Source organism: Lampris incognitus, chromosome 8 (assembly GCF_029633865.1).
Source record: "Lampris incognitus isolate fLamInc1 chromosome 8, fLamInc1.hap2, whole genome shotgun sequence".
NCBI classification, from domain to species: Eukaryota; Metazoa; Chordata; class Actinopteri; order Lampriformes; family Lampridae; genus Lampris; species Lampris incognitus.
The window spans coordinates 42,834,069-42,855,614 of record NC_079218.1 but is presented as its reverse complement, the minus strand read 5'-3'; the positions used below and the strand labels follow the sequence as shown (position 1 = coordinate 42,855,614).

General features: G+C 40.6%; 1 protein-coding gene across 2 annotated transcripts; it reads left to right on the top strand.

The window, feature by feature from the left end:
- The first annotated feature begins 7,827 nt into the window (after positions 1-7,827).
- LOC130117013 (serine protease FAM111A-like) lies at positions 7,828-21,348 on the top strand. 2 transcript variants are annotated; one of them, XM_056285148.1, is made up of 5 exons: positions 7,828-8,197; positions 8,518-8,576; positions 12,060-12,166; positions 17,948-18,025; positions 18,330-21,348. In XM_056285148.1, exons 3-5 carry the CDS (start codon positions 12,119-12,121, stop codon positions 20,193-20,195), a joined length of 1,992 nt encoding a protein of 663 aa, XP_056141123.1. In that variant the 5' UTR covers positions 7,828-8,197; positions 8,518-8,576; positions 12,060-12,118; the 3' UTR covers positions 20,196-21,348. The 2 variants fall into 2 exon arrangements, with proteins under 2 accessions (XP_056141123.1, XP_056141121.1); XM_056285146.1 differs by lacking the exon at positions 8,518-8,576.
- The last annotated feature ends 198 nt before the right edge of the window (positions 21,349-21,546 follow it).

The following is a 21,546-nucleotide window of genomic DNA, read 5'->3' as shown; positions in this document are numbered from 1 at the left end:
GTAAAATATAGTGAAACAGTAAAACTTACATAGGCCTACTGAATGGACTGACTTGACTTGTACTGCCGCATTCTGCGATACGACAAAGCTTGACCGTATGAAACAGCAGTCAACAAGTCATATCTAAAGTTGACAACATGTTTGGCAAACAGAATATGCTAATGCCTTTCAGACTTTTACCTGTAAAATACTATTTCTACACCAGCCTAGTAATTTGGTCTACAATTGTGCTTGTTTGACTGGCACATTATTGAAAAAATATAATCTTTGATAAATTAAACGGCAATACTTTTGAAAGCGATTTCTTCAATCACTTTGACTTTATTAGTTTACAAAATGGTTAAAATGTAAATGTCTTTAATATTGTAAAGCATACAGTGTTCTGATACATAGTTACTGCAGTATAGTATTTTAGTAACCTTCAGTAAATATCCAGTCTGCCAATTTAACATTGATCAGACATATATGAGCCCTCTACTGGACCATTTAATCCACCACAGTGGAAACTCAAAATAAATAAAGCCGCATACGTTTGATTCAGTAAGGTGTGCACCTTACTGGTTAAAAAAGCTATTGAGAGGTGAAAATTAAATACTTTGTCAGGCATCATTTATTTTCTATTACAGATTTCTTCTCAAAACAACAAGACCGACGACCCACAAGCCGAGTCCAGTCAAGCTCTGCATTCAAAATCTGGCATGAAGGTTTGTTGTCCTTTCAGATATTTTAGTACTTTTTCTATAACTACTGGATTGTTGTTTGTCATTTTTTGTCAATGTTATTTAATCAGTTGTTCCTTTTAGAAGAGCCCAATCATTGTTACTGCTTTTCACTGTCTTTCACATGTCTGCCAATGTTTGTTTTCATTTGAATTTTGCCTTGGTTTTTCTCAAGTGGATGGAAATGGTATAGGTTCTAGTACAGTTTTTCTATTAAGGAGATGTAATAACATGTGGTGTACTATACAGTTAGTTAATTATTTGTACTTTATTCTTTCCCATACTCAGGAACAGAAGCCACATAAAACACATTCCTTTAAATTGAAAGTAAATGGTGCGGCTGACTACCTGGTTACCTGCAATAAAGCACAGAATGTCCTGAGCGCACTAGAGACAAACCAGATATTTGCAAAGATGGCTAAAAGGAACCAAAAGAAGGAGCTCGTTATTATAAGAGGCAGGAGAGCCATCAGCACACACTTCCCATGCCATCTTATTGGGGAGGAAGATCTCCTGAAGTTTGAGTACATCAATGCTGAGGTGCAGGGAGAGGATCCAGTTGGTAAAGCCAAACGGAAATGGAGGAAAACACCACCTGATGAAACAGTAACATTCAATGTAACAACAAAAGGAGATAAAGGTATAATACACAAGGTCATGAATAACTTGAATCTAAAAAACAAAGTTGACGAAGTTTGCGTGTATGGATACAAAGGCCATACGATTAAAAATGTTCTGAAAATTGATGGCCGTTTTAAAAGTAGCACTTTGAAAAAAGACTGCATCCTGTCAGACCTAGACACTTCAGAGAACATCGAAATGTCCACACTTGTTGATGTCCTTGATGGTAGGAATTTCAAGGTCGTATTACGTGGGGAATTTGCCGTTGCAGACAGTCAGTCTAGTCTGGAGGAAGAGACCACACCATGTGAGCCTCCTGGATCTCCCTCTGATGGTAACAAAGATTCTCCAAAAGCATCCACCTCAAGTGAGATGCGAAATACAGACAGGCCAGAGGAGAAAGCAAAAGCAGATGCTAGTACCTCTCAGGCTCGGCTGTCTTATCTCAAAGTACCAGGTTCTGAAAACTTGCTAAATTTACTGCGTGCACAGTATAATGATTTGGTTGAACACATGAAAAGTCGAGGGATCACTGAGTCTTCAGTTATCCAAACACTCCGTAAAGACTTTGGAAAGAATGTGGAGACTTGCCTTTACATGAAAACAGTCAAGAAACTGTCGAAGCGAGGTGACTCTGTTTGTCAGTTGAGAGTAAATGACCGTCCAATTGGGAGTGGTTTTCTCCTGTTTGACAGGTACATTCTAACAAATGGCCACGTCATTGCCGAGTATTGCGACCAAAGTAGCTTGGAGCTGCGTAAAGAGATTACCGTCACCTTCTCTTTTGAAAGTCTGGCCGAGAACTACGAGGCAGAGCCAGTGGGAAAGGTTGTTGCCTTTCAAGAACTTACTGATGTTTCAGGCTACCGCTGTGATTGGGCTTTGTTGGAGCTTGACCATGAACAGAAAGAGCGTTTGGGATTGTTAGAACACTTTGATTATGTTCCTCCATCAGGGGGTATCTGTATCATTGGGTACCCCGGGGAAGGAGTAAAAAAGATGGACCCATGCTATGTTGTTCCATGTGATCTCCGAGCTGATGTTATAAAGAATAAGTGTCAGGAGGAATACGAGGCAATTTTAACTGAAAGATTCTTTGAAAGCAACGAGGTACTTAGAAAACTGAAGGACAACAAGCAGGTTTTGACTTATGACACATGTTTTTATGAGGGGGCATCGGGCTCACCTGTTTTTGACAAGGACGGCAATGTCGTTGCAATGCATTCAGGAGGTTATTTAAGACATGGCAAAAGCAAAACACAAAATAAGATCCTTGAATATGCCCATCCTTTGTCTCTGATCATTGAACAAATCATTTTCCAATTACTGGAAAGACGTAATTATGATGTGCTGAAGAAATTCCTCTGTTGCTTTCCTCAAGATTCTCCACAATCGGAGAGAATGGGAAATAATTTGAGGCACATGGTGCAGGGCAGGAATCTCACAAATTTAAAGGATGTTGATAATCCAATGATCAGAGAGGATAAGATTTTGCAGCAGTTCGTTCAATTCATCTGTCAACCAGAGGAAGCTACATCCATGGATATCGAGTAGATGTGCCCACTGAGAGTCTCAGTTTACCATGACAGTGAGCTGCAACAGATAAAGATATGTTGCTGATGAAGAGCTGTCGCATAGTGGGTTGGAGAAAGAGAGAGAAAGATGTGATGGAAAAATTACCGCTTTAATTACTGTGTGACTGATTACATCAGTTATCATATCCAGACAACTCCCAAACGACTGTGGACCAAATTATGATGCAGAGAATTAAAATGTGCACTCTACTCTCTCTATATATGTAGACATACACTACCGTTCAAAAGTTTGGGATCACCCAAACAATTTTGTGTTTTCCATGAAAAGTCACACTTATTCACCACCATATGTTGTGAAATGAATAGAAAATAGAGTCAAGACATTGACAAGGTTAGAAATAATGATTTGTATTTGAAATAAGATTTTTTTTACATCAAACTTTGCTTTCGTCAAAGAATCCTCCATTTGCAGCAATTACAGCATTGCAGACCTTTGGCATTCTAGCTGTTAATTTGTTGAGGTAATCTGGAGAAATTGCACCCCACGCTTCCAGAAGCAGCTCCCACAAGTTGGATTGGTTGGATGGGCACTTCTTTGAGCAGATTGAGTTTCTGGAGCATCACATTTGTGGGGTCAATTAAACGCTCAAAATGGCCAGAAAAAGAGAACTTTCATCTGAAACTCGACAGTCTATTCTTGTTCTTAGAAATGAAGGCTATTCCATGCGAGAAATTGCTAAGAAATTGAAGATTTCTTACACCGGTGTGTACTACTCCCTTCAGAGGACAGCACAAACAGGCTCTAACCAGAGTAGAAAAAGAAGTGGGAGGCCGCGTTGCACAACTGAGCAAGAAGATAAGTACATTAGAGTCTCTAGTTTGAGAAACAGACGCCTCACAGGTCCCCAACTGGCATCTTCATTAAATAGTACCTGTTAGAGCCTGTTTGTGCTGTCCTCTGAAGGGAGTAGTACACACCGGTGTAGGAAATCTTCAATTTCTTAGCAATTTCTCGCATGGAATAGCCTTCATTTCTAAGAACAAGAATAGACTGTCGAGTTTCAGATGAAAGTTCTCTTTTTCTGGCCATTTTGAGCGTTTAATTGACCCCACAAATGTGATGCTCCAGAAACTCAATCTGCTCAAAGAAGTGCCCATCCAACCAATCCAACTTGTGGGAGCTGCTTCTGGAAGCGTGGGGTGCAATTTCTCCAGATTACCTCAACAAATTAACAGCTAGAATGCCAAAGGTCTGCAATGCTGTAATTGCTGCAAATGGAGGATTCTTTGACGAAAGCAAAGTTTGATGTAAAAAAAATCTTATTTCAAATACAAATCATTATTTCTAACCTTGTCAATGTCTTGACTCTATTTTCTATTCATTTCACAACATATGGTGGTGAATAAGTGTGACTTTTCATGGAAAACACGAAATTGTTTGGGTGATCCCAAACTTTTGAACGGTAGTGTATATGTCTATATATTTTTATTCATAATGTTTTAGCATGAACGGTTTTGTAGTGCTGGTGATCTTGACATGTTTAAAGGTTTTAATAATTCACTATGAAAGTCGACTATTTTTACACCCCCTATGAAACTACCCAAACCACTAGGGATGCAGGGGGCAGGATTTTTCTTTTTTTGGCATTTTCTGCTTTTGTTTTACCAGTGACAGCAGAGAGAGACAAGAAAGGCAGGAAAACAGTTTTACAGACAGGTATGTGTGGGTTACTTATATAATTTTAGCTTTGTGTTATTTAGTTGTGCTCTTGAATTAGCAACAAGTTGAACGGTGGTTGACATGGGTTGATAGCAAAGTTGGAATGGTGATAAAAGCTTTCTGTATATCGGAGTCTGCCATCTCTAAGCCAATTTGTGTACTTTGAGTGTCTTGATTAATTTCCTTTCTTTTTCCATCTTTTACATTTTGAATTGTTATTGCTTATTTTCACACTGGGGGAACAGGAATTTAGGAGTGCAACTGTATTCAATGTCCAGCTAGCAAAGGAATATGAGCTTCTTTTTGTTTTTGCTTTTTTTATCAGCAGCGAGAGATGGTAATCAAGATTTTGTATTTTGTATTTTGATTACTGTAATAAACTGTCAATACCAAACACATTTTGGCCTGGGCATTGAACTTCTCTCTTTGCCTGTATATCTTCTGCGTTGACATAACAACCTGCTCCAGTGGTGCATCGAGTTTTATTGCCACTAATAACAGATAATGTAAAACTCATTTATGAATCGAGTCGAGCACCCTAAATCCCTTAGCTCCCTCGTGTATATTTGAAGAATCGCTTTCAATTGTCTTTTGTTGATTTTTTTTTCAGTTAGTTTTGCCACCAAAGTCCTGCTGGGTGCTTGTTTTGGGTTTTCTGTGGAGTGGTTAACTCAAACATCAATAACACGAATGGATGAAATGAATATAAATAAATAAAATAAATGTCGTGAGAGAATAAAAAGGAATCTGCTTAATAGGGACATCTAGGCAAACAAAAGTCAGGTCAATTTTATTTGTGTAGCCCAGTATCACAAATTACAAATTTGCCTCAAGGGGCTTTACAGCAGCACAACATCCCGTCCTTAGACATTGAAAGGCGATAACAGAATTATAATGGGATTATAAAATATATGAAGAATATGATGAGGAGGATGCCAAGCAGTGTCCAGATGCCACCAGAACAGCCCAGGACCTGAGCCACACGACCACCATCACCATCTAAAAAAAAAAAATCACACATCTTAGTGAGAGAAGGATATACCATTAAAACAGGATAACAAAATAATATGGATTCATAAGATATACAAAAAGAAAATGTGATGAGGGTGATGCCAAGCAGTGTCATGATAGCGACCACCATCACCGTGGACACCTGGGAGGAGGACAGACTGCACGTGCACATAAGGGAGACTCACATCACACCCTTCATACACAAAAAAGAACTAAAACAGAAAGAAGAGAAAGAAAAAGAGGGAATAGACAAACAAGAAAATGAACAAAAAGAAAAGTCAAAAATAATAATCTTTTATTGCAACAAATAGCCTCAAGGTGGCGAAACAGCACATCATCAGAGGGGTAAAGCTCTCCTGCATCACAGCAGTCGTAGCCCAGCTCCCATTCACTTTATACCAAAGAATGAAAGAGCATGAAACAGGGTCATACATGTCCCTCTTCTGGACATATTCTCCCCTCACTATTTTCTCAAGGCATTTTGCTGTTTGATGCTGCAGTCACAGTGAACAGTAAAAGAAAAGGAGGATTACAGTAGATAGAAAAAGCATATATGCGTGTTTGTGTTCTTGCTTAGTTGCATGTTTCCATCTAGATTTATGTCTACTCTGTGTGGGCTTATACATATACACCGACATATATCACATGGCGGAGGGTGAAACCAACGTTCAAACCCAGGTTGCAAAGTGGCTCTCTCTATCTTAAAGTGATATAAAATAAACCAAAAGAAAACAAACAACTCCCTTCAGCAAAACCACAAAGTACTGTCGATATTATAAACCAAGCGCTTGCCGTTGGGGCCCGTTGGTGCACCGAGGCAACTTCAACCGCTCGCTCCTCAGACCGATGTCAGTTCCCTGAGTAGATGGTTTTACAAAGCAGGCCTGGATCAGTTGACTGGGTGGAGAGTTGAGGCAGGGGAGATGGTGAGTCTCTCAGAAGGTGAAAAGCTGTCAGATGTCATCTCAGTGGACGATGGTCCAGAAAGTGATGGCAGGTTTGCCAGGTGCCAATGAAGACATTGAATCGTCCAGGGTGCAGAACTTCAGTGGTGTCAGTTGTGTGCATCCCACCCCAACCCTTTAATAAAGAAGAGTCTAACTGCAATGAGGCTGCCCCATGCCCACATGATAAGGCGAACAAAGCACACTGCCAACTACTATGATATTTCACAAATTAACTCCTGCAGAACAAAGCCAAAACCAAGACAACCGCAAAAGATAACGGATATAAAACAGAGAATACGTAATGTTTCTGAAATTAGTACTGATAATAGCCCTCATTCTGCTAATTCTAAGCAGCAGATATGATACTGTATATTTAGTATGGAACTGGGGTACAGCTCCACTCAAATGGGGCGTCTTCTTTATTACAATTTCCGGCCTTTGTTTACTTTGTTCTGCTTTCACGCCATGGAAAGTTTATACAATCTTTTTTTTCCATGTTTTGTTGTGTGGTCACTTTTTGACAATAAGCAAAGGAGAACACATGTGCTACCAAGACAGAAATGAACTACAATAGAGAATAGAGAGCGCGTAAGTAAAGGATAATTCTAGTTTTCCGTCACGTGACTGACGCGGAGAACTGGCGGCAAAACAAACTTCCAGCATGGCGGCCAACAGTGGAGACTCCGTGGAGCAGCAGCACAGACCTGTCAATTTTCCAGCTGTTCCAAGCAACGACTATGGATCGCCTTGCGAAAGAAGAAAAACAAAGATATATTAACAAACTACAAGTTTTGGGCACTTGCGAGCCATATACAGCTCCCGCAGCAGTATTCCAGTCTCTGAAAACAGCGAAGTTGTCCTATACTTGACTTTATCACATTAGTATAGCTGTAAAATAACAACGAGGCAAGAGAAGAGCACCGTACGTTTTCAACTCCTTTCTTTTTTATCTCACTTCTTCATCACCCTCAGCACCGTACTACACTCAGCAACAATCATTAGGCTTACTGCGCCCTCTGGTGGCGTGGTGGTATTGCAAATGCATGAACCGACTACACAACAGAAGTCCCTGCCAGAGCTCCAATTTGGCGATGTTTACACATCTTGTGGAGAATCCCTCTCCTTACACTGCCGCCTGGATGAAAGCTTACAAAAGTACAGACAGTTATGTGTATTTTCGTTCCGGATGGGACAATTTTGGAAAGTGTTTTTCCCGCCAGGTGGGCGTTCGAATATGAATGTGACGTCACGTGAAAACTATCATAGCGAATTAGGGGGAAAGCCCGGGAACTACCACAGCCGGGACGGGAACTCGTACCTCCCGCACCGCGGGCGACAACGTTAACCAGCCAACTAAAGGGTCCGACCCGTTAGCCAACGTAACGTACATATGTTACACTACCCCCCCCCCCCGCTTTCGGGAAGCGCGTCCCCGCGCTTCAGCATATCAGCTCCTTCACGCCTCTGGCTGAACGCGCTTCCGATGACATCTCGGTCTCACCATCCCACTTGTGACACCAATGTGGCAAAGTAAAGCATACAAACTGATGGGTCATTTCCTGCTTGCTCACTCGCGCCCAGGACTCCAAGGCGACCAGGCTTCAGTCTGTGCAGCACATCGGCGCCTGAGTTTCACCGGTGACGGTGAGTGACTTTTTTATTTATTAATTCAGTTATTTTGGTTGACAGCCTTCGTCCTTCTTGAAACGTGGAAGGCGATAATACCTCACTATGCAGCATGTTAGATCTGTTGAGCTTGATTTCTAATAATAATAATTTGCAGATACCAACTTATCTCTAAATTTAATGCACATTTTATCCACGTCAAGTCATCACGTTTAATTAACATCACGCTTAACTGAATTCAGTATCGACTTACAAACCTGTTTGTAATCCCCCGCAACGTGTCGGTGATGTTAAGTTTCGTTTCTGTCTCTTCTTATTTGACCGAAAACGAAACGCAGCGGTTAAGGTGGACAGAGTCTTCGCCCTTTTCCGCCTTCGACCGTGAAGTCCTTTGAGGGTAAGCGTACCTTAAATCCCACTGATTAAGTAACGTACCTGGATATAGTTGGATTCATTCATAACTGAATGTTTCTTTACAGGCCCGTAGCCAGAAACATATTTGGGGGGGGGGGTTGGGCAACACTGCCGAAAGCTACCGGTTAATAAAATTCCCACACTGTATACTATCCAACCGTACGGTAAATGTCAACGTATTAATGGCCCATAGATAATCATCAATGCATTAATAAATAAAAGTGGGTCTTACCTTATAAAAGCAGGTCCAATCGTCTTTTTTGTCTGCAAAAGATGTCCAGTACCTCTTCCGGCGTCACCACAATGTCTCTGCTCCGAGAGCAATGTCAGTCCATTAAGCCGTCTTTCCGTCATTGTACTGCGCATTTTGTCCTTGATCCTTCCCAGACGGGAAAAACTTCTCTCGACATGGGCACTGGTGACAGGAAGCGTGGTCAAAACGCGGAGAAGCTTGAAGATGCTTGGAAACAACTCACTGTTACAGGCATTTAATGCCTCAATGGCATTTTGTGGAACATAAGTTGCATCTTTCCATTTATCCCGCCAGGTGTCAATTTCTGACTTTACAACTTCCAGATGCGGTGACACTTCATCAGGATACAGGTTGGAGAGCGCTTGAGCTGAGCTGTCGTTCAGCATGCTGACCTTAGATGGCAGTAAGGAGCAGAGGTTGGAGATCACATTTCTGTGTTTGCTGAAGCGTTCCTTCATCTGTGATGAATAAAAGTCAAGCATGACTATGAAAAGCTTTTGCCGGTAGTGATTTTCACAGGCCTTCAATGGATCCTCATCGCAGTCCATGCCTCTTCGTGGTCGAAATTCAACCCCATACTTGGCTGCTTGGGAAGAGGTCTTTTGGAAAATCTGCCTGAACTCCATCTCAGAGTTAGCCCTCATCTCATCTACCTGCTTAATAACAGCATCAGCAGCTGAAACGCAACTCACCAAGTCACAGTTTTCCTTCTGAAGGAAGGTGGACAGGTGGTGGGTTTTTGCAAGCATCTTCTCACTCACATTCATGGACAGCATGAATTCTGCATTGTCAATTGAATTAAAGAGCTGAGTGGCTTTGACAGATGTGTCTCCTGTGAAGGTTTCAATGATTTTCTGCAGGCTGGATCGCACAGGGTCTAAAAGCTCGTTGAATGTAAATATTGCGTCGTGGCGTTCGACCCATCTCGTTTCACACAACTTCGTCAGTCGCGTTTTCTTGCAGTCGGGTAAAAGACGCTCCGTCTCGTGTCGCAGACTGGCAGACCGCAAAGCCCAATCATGGAAAAAAGTGCAGATTTCCGAGACAATTCCACAGCAATGTCGCACCATTTGTACAGTGCAGCACTTGTTTAGGACCAAATTCAAACTGTGGCTGGCACAGTGCACATAAACTGCTTGCTTGTGCTTCTCTTTGATTTTAGCTTGGGCACCATTTAAACGGACACTCATGGCAGATGCGCCGTCGTATCCCTGGCCACGTAAAAACTGTAAATCAACGCCTGCATTTGTCAACTGACTTTCGATTGAATTGGCGATTGCCTCCCCGGTTAACTTCTCGATATCAACAAAGGACAAAAAATCCTCTCTGATGCTATATTGGCTGTCATGCTGGTTCACGTATCTGACACAGACAGAAAGCTGCTCCCGCCCTGAAACATCTTTCATTTCATCTGCCAACACAGCGAAACACTGCGCCGAGTTTGCTTTCTGCACCAGTTTGTTTGTTATCACATCTCCAATTATGCTGATTATTTCATTTTGTACATCAGGACTGCAGTAGCTAGCGTTTGCTGCACATTTACTCAAGTGTTGTAACAGTACTGTGTCGCCAGATGTAGCCCTAAACCTGAGTAAAGCCCTGAAATTTCCGTCATTGTGAGTTGGCTCATGTCACTGGTCCTGAATCAATATCACCTCTCAGGGCGAGTTCTTGGCGACCGCAAAAAATCAACGTTGCAATTATGCTTTTGAGTTTTTCTCTGTTTTCTTGGACTCGCTTTTTTCTCTCAGAATCGAGCCTCAGTGAAATTGCATCCATTTTATTGTTGAGAACCATTTGGAAATTGTCCGCTTTCAAACATGCATCCTTGTGATATGCCTTTTGTGCATGGTCTTTGAACGTCTCTAAAGCATGTTTCCAGTCTGAGAAGTGGACATTAATTAGCTTGCCAGCTTTTCTGTGCCCTCCCTTGCCCACATGCTCGACTGCAAATGCAACACAGTGTTTACAAAAACAACCGCCGGACCTTGTTGAGTATCCTAGCCAGCTAAACTGGTCTATCCAATGACGTTGGAAACGTAGTTTACCTCCTAGTTTTGTAGGGAATGTTTGTCCGATATTGGCCGTCCAGTCCAGTGAGTATATTTCTCTTCTCTGTTCGTCTGATATTTTCCCACCAATATAATCCACAAAGTCGTGTGAAAACGTTTCCGAGGAAGAGGACGGCGGGCCGGGTCTGCTAACTCTGGCTCCGTTTCCGAGGAGGAGGGCAGTGGGTCTGCTAACACTTGCTCCGGGAAATCGGTAACGTTAGTGACCAGATCATCTGGAATGTTCTTGTTTTTCTTTTTTGAGTCGGGACACATTGAAACAAAAAAAATCACTGATTTTACGAATATTAACTTTACTGCTCTTGCCTGATTTACAGGTAGCTTTCGGCGGCTCCATTGCTTTTGAAAAGCAAACTATAGATCGACCATTTAGCTAGCATAACCAGTGGCAGGTTGCTTAGCTGACTCGTCAGACCCCTGAGCCAATCAAAAGCCTGTGATTTTATTTGTTTTACGAAACAGACCAATAAGATACATCATGTTTGGAAACAAATTAACTGACAGGTTTAACGCCTGTCAGTCACGATAGATGCAGCGTATGAGTAGGCTAGAGGGGCGGTGACAAATAATCAAAACGATAACTAAATAATTATTGGTACCATTTCAGACTGGCCGTGGGGTTTCGGGGGGGGGGGGGGGGTTCAGACACGAAAACCACCTACCTGGCTACGTGCCTGTTTCTTTATAGTCAAGGTTTCCCCTTTACTGGAAAGCTGTTCAGCTGCCCTGAGAAATGACGGGAATTTGAGCACGCGCCCCGAAATGTTCAGATTTAAGATTCAGAAGTAGTTTCTTCGTGTATTCTGGTGCGTGCTCGATAATCCAGGTAAGAAAATCCATAAAGGTTGAATCGCTTCATCTGGATACTGCGTTTGTTGACATGTGTGGGCTGTCTGTGAGTGATGAAACTCGTATCTGTCAGTAAACGTTGTATCCGGATGAACTGATTCAACCTTGTTCGAGGGTCTTCATGTGTTTTACTAATTATGTGTCCGCCAAGAATAAGGCACTCCGGTGCTCTCCTTGACAATGACTTTTTATTCGCAGTCTTTACAAATACATAATCACAGTGTAACCTGGTATTTGATATAAATTAGGAAAAAAAACACGAGCATTTTCTCCCCTCTTGTTTTCACCATAGACGAGATACGTCGGCTGCTTTAGCACAACTGAACACCCGCCGTGAGCGTCACCCTGAAGATGGACGACATTAAAGTGAGACGTGAAGCGGGGGAAGAGTCTGCCAAGGTGAGGCATCTGTAGTGTTTTGGTTTTTTTCCACTTTTTATCAATCAAAATAAGTACGATTCAATTAATACAATGCACGATGAACAGATGTACAATAATACAATGAACAGCAGGATACAAAGAAAACAAAGCATACTCCAAAAGGAAAAAGAAAACAAAAAGCAAAAGGTTGTGTAAAATGAAATAGTATTAACAGGGGGGCTCTGTACAGTATTGTAACGTGCATGGATAAGAAGACACGCTGGCCGCTGGCTCGCGGGTCTGACCCTTTAGTCGATCGGTGCGGGTAATACGGGTTCGCGTCCCGGCCGCGGCAGTTCCTGTGGTTGCATTGTCCCCCGAATTCGCTACAGTATTTTCAGGGAGACAAAATAGTTTCACAGATGTTTCTAGTTTTGATGGCTTTATTGTGTTTACTAAATTTGAGAGTATCTAAACATTGGTCAAAAATGGCTTTGAAGATAAAGAAGTTGGGTTTACGGGCAGACATTTTGCTGGTATGGATATGATATTTACCAAACAGAAGAAGATTAATCATATGTAAAAATTGGACATTATCAAGGTCATCTTTAGTTACTCCGAATAAGACATGCTCCATTTTCACATTGAAGTTAGTGATTTTCCCATGTATAAAGTTATTAACATCAGTCCAGAAGACACCGCTATATGTACATTCCCAGAAAAGATGAGTTAAGGATTCATCCTCATTTCTACAAAAGCTACAGCTAACATCAATATCATTCCTATATCTAGAAAAGTAGGTCTTAACAGGGTAGCAACGGTGCATTATTTTGAATGACACTTCCTTAACTTTGTTAGTTAACAAGTTTTTTTTTTTTTTTTTTAGAGAAGCCATGGACATTTCCACTGAATGTTGTCAAATATGTTATTCCAAAAGAAAACAGCAGAGGGAGTAGTAACTGTTTCCCCTAAGAATAATATTCCTTATGCGCTGGTTAGTAGCTTTGACACCTAGTAAAGGACATTCAGCATCAATATAAATGTTAACAGGGTCTAAGGAAGGAATCACACAAACATCTCCTTTGGGCGCAGATGATAATAACATTTTGGGTCCAGATTGAGGGTGGAAATTCCAGATTGAGGTTGGATTCTTGAGATGGGCTTTGATCCAGTTTATGTTAAAGGTCACATTTAAAGTAGAGAAAGCTAATGCATTGATACCACCAGAGCATGGTTTATTCAACAACACACTCTTTTTTTTATTAGGTGAGGTTTCTTCTTCCAAATAAAATTAAATAAAAGTTTGTCTATTTTACTACAGTAATCCTTGGGTACATCCATTGCTTGGGCATTATAAATAAGTCTAGATAAACCCTCTACCTTTGTTAGCAAAGACCTTCCAGATATTGATAAATCCCTCTGAAGCCAGAAATTGAATCTCTGCTCTATTGTTTTGATCAAAGGATTAAAATTTTCTAGTGCTCTGAGGTTCTGGTCTCTCTTTATGATTAAACCTAGATATTTGACTGTGTTTTTCACCGGTATGTTTTGTATTCTTTCATCATCACATGTCGTAGTTCACATTTTGTTATGTTTAAAAAGAGACCATAAACTTTGGAGAAGACGTTAATTGCATATATAGATTTTTTAATTTGGACCTTATTTTTTAAGAATAATGTTGTGTCATCAGCTAATTGGCTAATGAGGATAGATTTATCAGCAATGGCTATACCCGTGACACCACTGTTTTTAATGTGAATCGAGAGAATTTGCATAGCAAGTAAAAAGAGATATGGTGAAACCGGACAACCCTGATGAAGACCTCTATTAATGCTAAATCTTTTAGAAGTGCCATGTGATAATTAAATGGAACAATTGCTATTCTTATAGAGGGTTCTAATCACATTTGAAAATATACTAGCATCTGTAGTGTGTTTTCTTAACTGTTGCAGCTGTTATCTCACTCACCTTTGTCCATATACTAACTAATCTGTTGCAGTTTGCGATGTTAAACATTAAACATGAGCTCTGCTTCTATGTCCCTTCAGTCTCCCAACATGTTACGTGGACTGATGGGGTGTTATCACATTGAAAGAGCAGTTTTGCACAAAGTTTAGCCTAATCCATTTTTGTTTCATGTGAGATGCTATTTGTTGGTGCTGGGCAAAATGAATGAACCAATCATGTTTGAGCCAATCATTTTCCACTTCAGTATAAATTGGGCCTCAAGGGGTGCATACTGAATGATCTACTCATATATTTTCGTAATGTGTGTGTGTGTGGTGTTAGTGTGTGTGTGTGTGTGTGTGTTAGTGTAGATAGCGGGACCGAAAACTAAAGCATTTATGATCCTAATTCTTTTTGTAGGTGGTAGGTATTGTCTCAGAGAGTAAGGGGAAAATCCCAGAAAATTAAAATTATGCATAATTATGCATAAATATGCAAAATATGCATTTTTCTAAAAATGGCTAAAAACCACTTTTCTCGGCATTTCAGCTGATTCTGAGCATCTTTGATTTTTTCACCTACAGTGCATCCAGAAAGTATTCACACCCCTTCACTTTCCCCACATTTTGTTATGTTACAGCCTTATTCCAAAATGGATTAAATTCCTTGTTTTCCTCATCAATCTAAACACAATACCCCATAATGACAAAGTGAAAAAGGTTTTGTAGAAATTTTTGCAAATTTATTAAAAATAAAAAACTGAAATATTGCATGTACATAAGTATTCACACCCTATGCTATGACACTCAAAATTGAGCTCAGGTTCATCCTGTTTCCACTGACCATCCTTGAGATGCTTCTACATCTTGATTGGAGTCCACCTGTAGTAAATTCAATTGATTGGACATGATTTGGAAAGGCACACACCTGTCTATATAAGGTCCCACTGTTGACAGTGCATGTCAGAGCACAAACCAAGCCATGAAGTCAAAGGAATTGTCTGTGGACCTCCGAGACAGGATTGTATCGAGGCACAGATCTGGGGAAGGGTACAAAACATTTTCTACAGCTATGAAGGTCCCGAAGAGCACAGTGGTGTCCATCATTCGTAAATGGAAGAAGTTTGGATCTACCAGGACTCTTCCTAGACCTGGCCGCCCAGCCAAACTGAACAATCGGGGGAGAAGGGCCTTGGTCAGGGAGGTGACCAAGAACCCGGTGGTCACTCTGACAGAGCTCCAGCATTCCTCTGTGGAGATGGGAGAACCTTCCAGAAGGACAACCATCTCTGCAGCACTCCACCAATCAGGCCTTTATGGTAGAGTGGCCAGACGGAAGCCTCTGCTCAGTAAAAGGCACATGACAGCCCGCTTGAATTTTGCCAGAAAGCACCAAAAGGACTCTCAAACCATGAGAAACAAAATTCTCTGGTGTGATGAAACCAAGATTGAACTCTTTGGCCTGAATGCCAAACGTCACGTCTGGAGGAAACCAGGCACCTCTCATCACCTTGCTAATACCATCCCTACAGTGAAGCATGGTGGTGGCAGCATCATGCTGTGGGGATGTTTTTCAGCGGCAGGAACTGGGAGACTAGTCAAGATCGAGGTAAAGATGAATGGAGCAAAGTACAGAGAGATCCTTGATGAAAACCTGCTCCAGAGCGCTCAGGACCTCAGACTGGGGCCAAGGTTTACCTTTCAACACGACAATGACCCTAAGCATACAGCCAAGACAACGAAGGAGTGACTTCGGGACAAGTCTGTGAATGTCCTTGAGTGGCCCAGCCAGAGCCCAGACTTGAACCCCGTTGAACATCTCTGGAAAGAGCTGAAAATAGCTGTGCAGCGACGCTCCCCATCTAACCTTACAGAGCTCGAAAGGATCTGCAGAGAAGAATGGGAGAAATACCCCAAATATAGGTGTGCCAAGCTTGTAGCTTCATACCCAAGAAGACTTGAGGCTGTAATCACTGCCAAGGGTGCCTCAACCAAGTACTGAGTAAAGGGTGTGAATACCTATGTACATGCAATATTTCAGTTTTTTATTTTTAATAAATTTGCAAAAATTTCTACGAAACCTTTTTCGCTTTGTCATTATGGGGTATTGTGTGTAGATTAGGCTGTAACATAACAACATGTGGGGAAAGTGAAGGGGTGTGAATACTTTCCGGATGCACTGTATATAAAAAAAAATTTCTGGGACTTAGAAATGTTTTGGCATTATGCAAAATACATGCATTTTTGCAAAAATGCACTTATGATCCTAATTTTTTTTGGAGGTGGTAGGTATTGTTCCAGAGAGGACCAGAAAAATAGCAGAAAATTAAAATAATTATAATAATTGTGCATAATTATGCATTTTCTAAAAATGGCTAAAAACCACTTTTCTCGGCATTTCAGATGATTCTGAGCATTTGGGGGGAGGGAGTTGGAGTGGGGGGGTAAACCACTTTTCTCGGCATTTCAGATGATTCTGATTATTTGGGGGGAGGGAGTTGGAGTGGGGGGGGGGGTTTCGGGGCAGGGGGAAGGCGGTTAGCTGGCAGGATGAAGAGGAGGGAGATTTAGATGGGTGGATAACCAAACCGCTACCTTGTAGCGGGGTTCTTCTAGTCTACTCATATATTTTCGTAATGTGTGTGTGTGTGTGTGGCGTTAGTGTGTGTGTGTTAGTTAGTGTAGATAGCAGGACCGAAAACTAAAGCACTTATGATCCTAATTCTTTTTGGAGGTGGTAGGTATTGTCTCAGAGAGGAAGAGAAAAATCCCAGAAAATTAAAAGTATGCATAATTATGCATAAATATGCAAAATATGCATTTTTCTAAAAATGGCTAAAAACCACTTTTCTCGGCATTTCAGATGATTCTGAGCATCTGGTTTTTTTCACCTATATAAGATTTTTTTTCTGGGACAAATGTTTTGGAATTATGCAAAACACATGCATTTTTGCAAAAATGCACTTATCCTTTTTTTTGGGAGGTGGTAGGTATTGTTCCAGAGAGGACCAGAAAAATAGCAGAAAATTTAAATAATTATGCATAATTATGCAAAATATGCATTTTTCTAAAAATGGCTAAAAACCACTTTTCTCGGCATTTCAGATGATTCTGAGCATTTGGGGGGAGGGAGTTGGAGTGGTTTTAGGGGCAGGGGGAAGGCGGTTAGCTGGCAGGATGAAGAGGAAGGAGATTTAGATGGGTGGATAACCAAACCGCTACATTGCAGAGGGGTTCTTCTAGTAATAAAATATAGTGAAACAGTAAAACTTACATAGGCCTACTGAATGGACTGACTTGACTTGTACTGCTGCATTCTGCGATATGACGAAGCTTAAATGTGTGAAACAGCAGTCAACAAGTCATATCTAAAGTTGACAACATGTTTGGCAAACAGAATATGCTAATGCCTTTCAGACGTTTACCTGTAAAATACTATTTCTACACCAGCCTAGTAATTTGGTCTACAATTGTGCTTGTTTGACTGGCACATTATTGAAAAAATATAATTTTAGATAAATTAAAGGGCAATACTTTTGAAAGAGATTTCTTCAATCACTTTGACTTTATTAGTTTACAAAATGGTTAAAATGTAAATAATGTCTTTAATATTGTAAAGCATACAATGTTCTGATACATAGTTACTGCAGTATAGTATTTTAGTTACCTTCAGTAAATATCCAGTCTGCCAATTTAACATTGATCAGACATATATGAGCCCTCTACTGGACCATTTAATCCACCACAGTGGAAACTCAAAATAAATAAAGCCGCATACGTTTGATTCAGTAAGGTGTGCACCTTACTGGTTAAAAAAGCTATTGAGAGGTGAAAATTAAATACTTTGTCAGACATCATTTATTTTCTATTACAGATTTCTTCTCAAAACAACAAGACCGACGACCCACAAGCCGAGTCCAGTCAAGCTCTGCATTCAAAATCTGGCATGAAGGTTTGTTGTCCTTTCAGATATTTTAGTACTTTTTCTATAACTACTGGATTGTTGTTTGTCATTTTTTAATCAATGTTATTTAATCAGTTGTTCCTTTTAGAAGAGCCCAATCATTGTTACTGCTTTTCACTGTCTTTCACATGTCTGCCAATGTTTGTTTTCATTTGAATTTTGCCTTGGTTTTTCTCAAGTGGATGGAAATGGTATAGGTTCTAGTACAGTTTTTCTATTAAGGAGATGTAATAACATGTGGTGTACTATACAGTTAGTTAATTATTTGTACTTTATTCTTTCCCATACTCAGGAACAGAAGCCACATAAAACACATTCCTTTAAATTGAAAGTAAATGGTGCGGCTGACTACCTGGTTACCTGCAATAAAGCACAGACTGTCCTGAGCGCACTAGAGACAAACAAGATATTTGCAGAGATGGCTAAAAAGAACCAAAAGAAGGAGCTCGTTATTATAAGAGGCAGGAGAGCCATCAGCACACACTTCCCATGCCATCTTATTGGGGAGGAAGATCTCCTGAAGTTTGAGTACATCAATGCTGCAGTGCAGGGAGAGGATCCAGTTGGTAAAGCCAAACGGAAATGGAGGAAAACACCACCTGATGAAACAGTAACATTCAGTGTAACAACAAAAGGAGATAAAGGTATAATAAAAGAGGTCATGAATAACTTGAATCTAAAAAACAAAGTTGAAGAAGTTTGCATGTATGGATACAAAGGCCATACGATTAAAAATGTTCTGAAAATTGATGGCCGTTTTAAAAGTAGCACTTTGAAAAAAGACTGCATCCTGTCAGACCTAGACACTTCAGAGAACATCGAAATGTCCACACTTGTTGATGTCCTTGATGGTAGGAATTTCAGGGTCGTATTACGTGGGAAATTTGCCGTTGCAGACAGTCAGTCTAGTCTGGAGGAAGAGACCACACCATGTGAGCCTCCTGGATCTCCCTCTGATGGTAACAAAGATTCTCCAAAAGCGTTCACATCAAGTGAGATGCGAAATACAGACAGGCCAGAGGAGAAAGCAAAAGCAGATGCTAGTACCTCTCAGGCTCGGCTGTCTTATCTCGAAATACCAGGTTCTGAAAACTTGCTAAATTTACTGCGTGCACAGTATAATGATTTGGTTGAACACATGAAAAGCCGAGGGATCACTGGGTCTTCAGTTATCCAAACACTCCGTAAAGACTTTGGAAAGAATGTGGAGACTTGCCTTTACATGAAAACAGTCAAGAAACTGTCGAAGCGAGGTGACTCTGTTTGTCAGTTGAGAGTAAATGACCGTCCAATTGGGAGTGGTTTTCTCCTGTTTGACAGGTACATTCTAACAAATGGCCACGTCATTGCCGAGTATTGCGACCAAAGTAGCTTGGAGCTGCGTAAAGAGATTACCGTCACCTTCTCTTTTGAAAGTCTGGCCAAGAACTGCAAGGCAGAGCCAGTGAGAAAGGTTGTTGCCTTTCAAAAAAATGCTGATGTTTCAGGCTGTGATTGGGCTTTGCTGGAGCTTTACCGTGACCAGCCAGAGCATTTGGGATTGTTAGAAAACTTTGATTATGTTCCTCCATCAGGGGGTATCTGTATCATTGGGTACCCCGGGGAAGGAGTAAAAAAGATGGACCCATGCTATGTTGTTCAACGTGGTCTCCAAGATGATGTTGTAAAGAACAATGCTCGGGAGGAATACGGGTCAATTTTAACTGACAAATTCTTTGAGGATCTTAGCCAGTCAAAGGACAAGAGGTTTTTGACTTATGAAACATGTTTTTATGACGGGGCATCGGGCTCACCTGTTTTTGACAAGGACGGCAATGTCGTTGCAATGCATTCAGGAGGTGGGCACTTAAATGGCAAAAGCAAAAACACAAGGCTCGTTCAATTTGCCCATCCTTTGTCTCTGATCATTGAAGAAATTATTTTCCAATTACTGGAAAGAGATAATGATGGTGTGTTGAAGAAATTCCTCTGTTGCTTTCCTCAAAATTCTCCACAATTGGAGAGAATGGGAAAGAATTTGAGGAAAATGCTGCAGGGCCGGAATCTCACAATCTTAAAAGTTGTTGATAATCCAATGATCAGAGAGGATGAGATTTTGCAGCGTTTCTTTCAATTCATCTGTCAACCAGAGGAAGCTACACCCATGGATATCGAGTAGATGTGCCCACTGAGAGTCTCAGTTTATCATGACAGTGAGCTGCAACAGATAAAGATATGTTGCTGATGAAGAGCTGTCGCATAGTGGGTTGGAGAAAGAGAGAGAAAGTTGTGGTGGAAAAATTGTTGCTTTAATTACTGTGTGACTGATTACAGTCAGTTTTTCATATCCAGGCAACTCCCAAATGGCTGTGGACCAAATTATGATGCAGAGAATTAAAATGTGCACTCTACTCTCTCTCTCTCTCTCTCTCTATATATATATATATAGACATATATGTCTATATATTTTTATTCATAATGTTTTAGCATGAACAGTTTTGTAGTGGTGGTAACCTTGACATGTTTAAAGGTTTTAATAGTTCACTATGAAAGTCGACTATTTTTACACCCTGTATGAAACTGCCCAAACCACTAGTGATGCAGGGGGCAGGATTTTTTTTGTGGCATTTTCTGCTTTTGTTTTACCAGTGACAGCAGAGAGAGACAAGAAAGGCAGGAAAACAGTTTTACATACAGGTATGTGTGGGTTACTTATGTAATTTTAGCTTTGTGTTATTTAGTTGTGCTCTTGAATTAGCAACAAGTTGAACGGTGGTTGGCATGGGTTGATAGCAAAGTTGGAATGGTGATAAAAGCTTTCTGTATATCGGAGTCTGCCATCTCTAAGCCAGTTTGTGTACTTTGAGTGTCTTGATTAATTTCCTTTCTTTTTCCATCTTTTACATTTTGAATTGTTATTGCTTATTTTCACACTGGGGGAACAGGAATTTAGGAGTGCAACTGTATTCAATGTCCAGCTAGCAAAGGAATATGAGCTTCTTTTTGTTTTTGCTTTTTTTTTATCAGCAGCGAGAGATGGTAATCAAGATTTTGTATTTTGTATTTTGATTACTGTAATAAACTGTCAATACCAAACACATTTTGGCCTGGGCATTGAACTTCTCTCTTTACCTGTATGTCTTCTGTGTTGACATAACAACCTGCTCCAGTGGTGCATCGAGTTTTATTGCCACTAATAACAGGTAATGTAATTATGAATCGAGTCGAGCACCCTAAATCCCTTAGCTCCCTCGTGTATATTTGAAGAATCACTTTCAATTGTCTTTTGTTGATTTTTTTTTCAGTTAGTTTTGCCACCAAAGTCCTGCTGGGTGCTTGTTTTGGGTTTTCTGTGGAGTGGTTAAGTCAAACATCAATAACACGAATGGATGAAATGAATATAAATAAATAAAATAAATGTCGTCAGAGAATAAAAAGGAATCTGCTTAATAGGGACGTCTAGGTAAACAAAAGTCAGGTCAATTTTATTTGTGTAGCCCAGTATCACAAATTACAAATTTGCCTCAAGG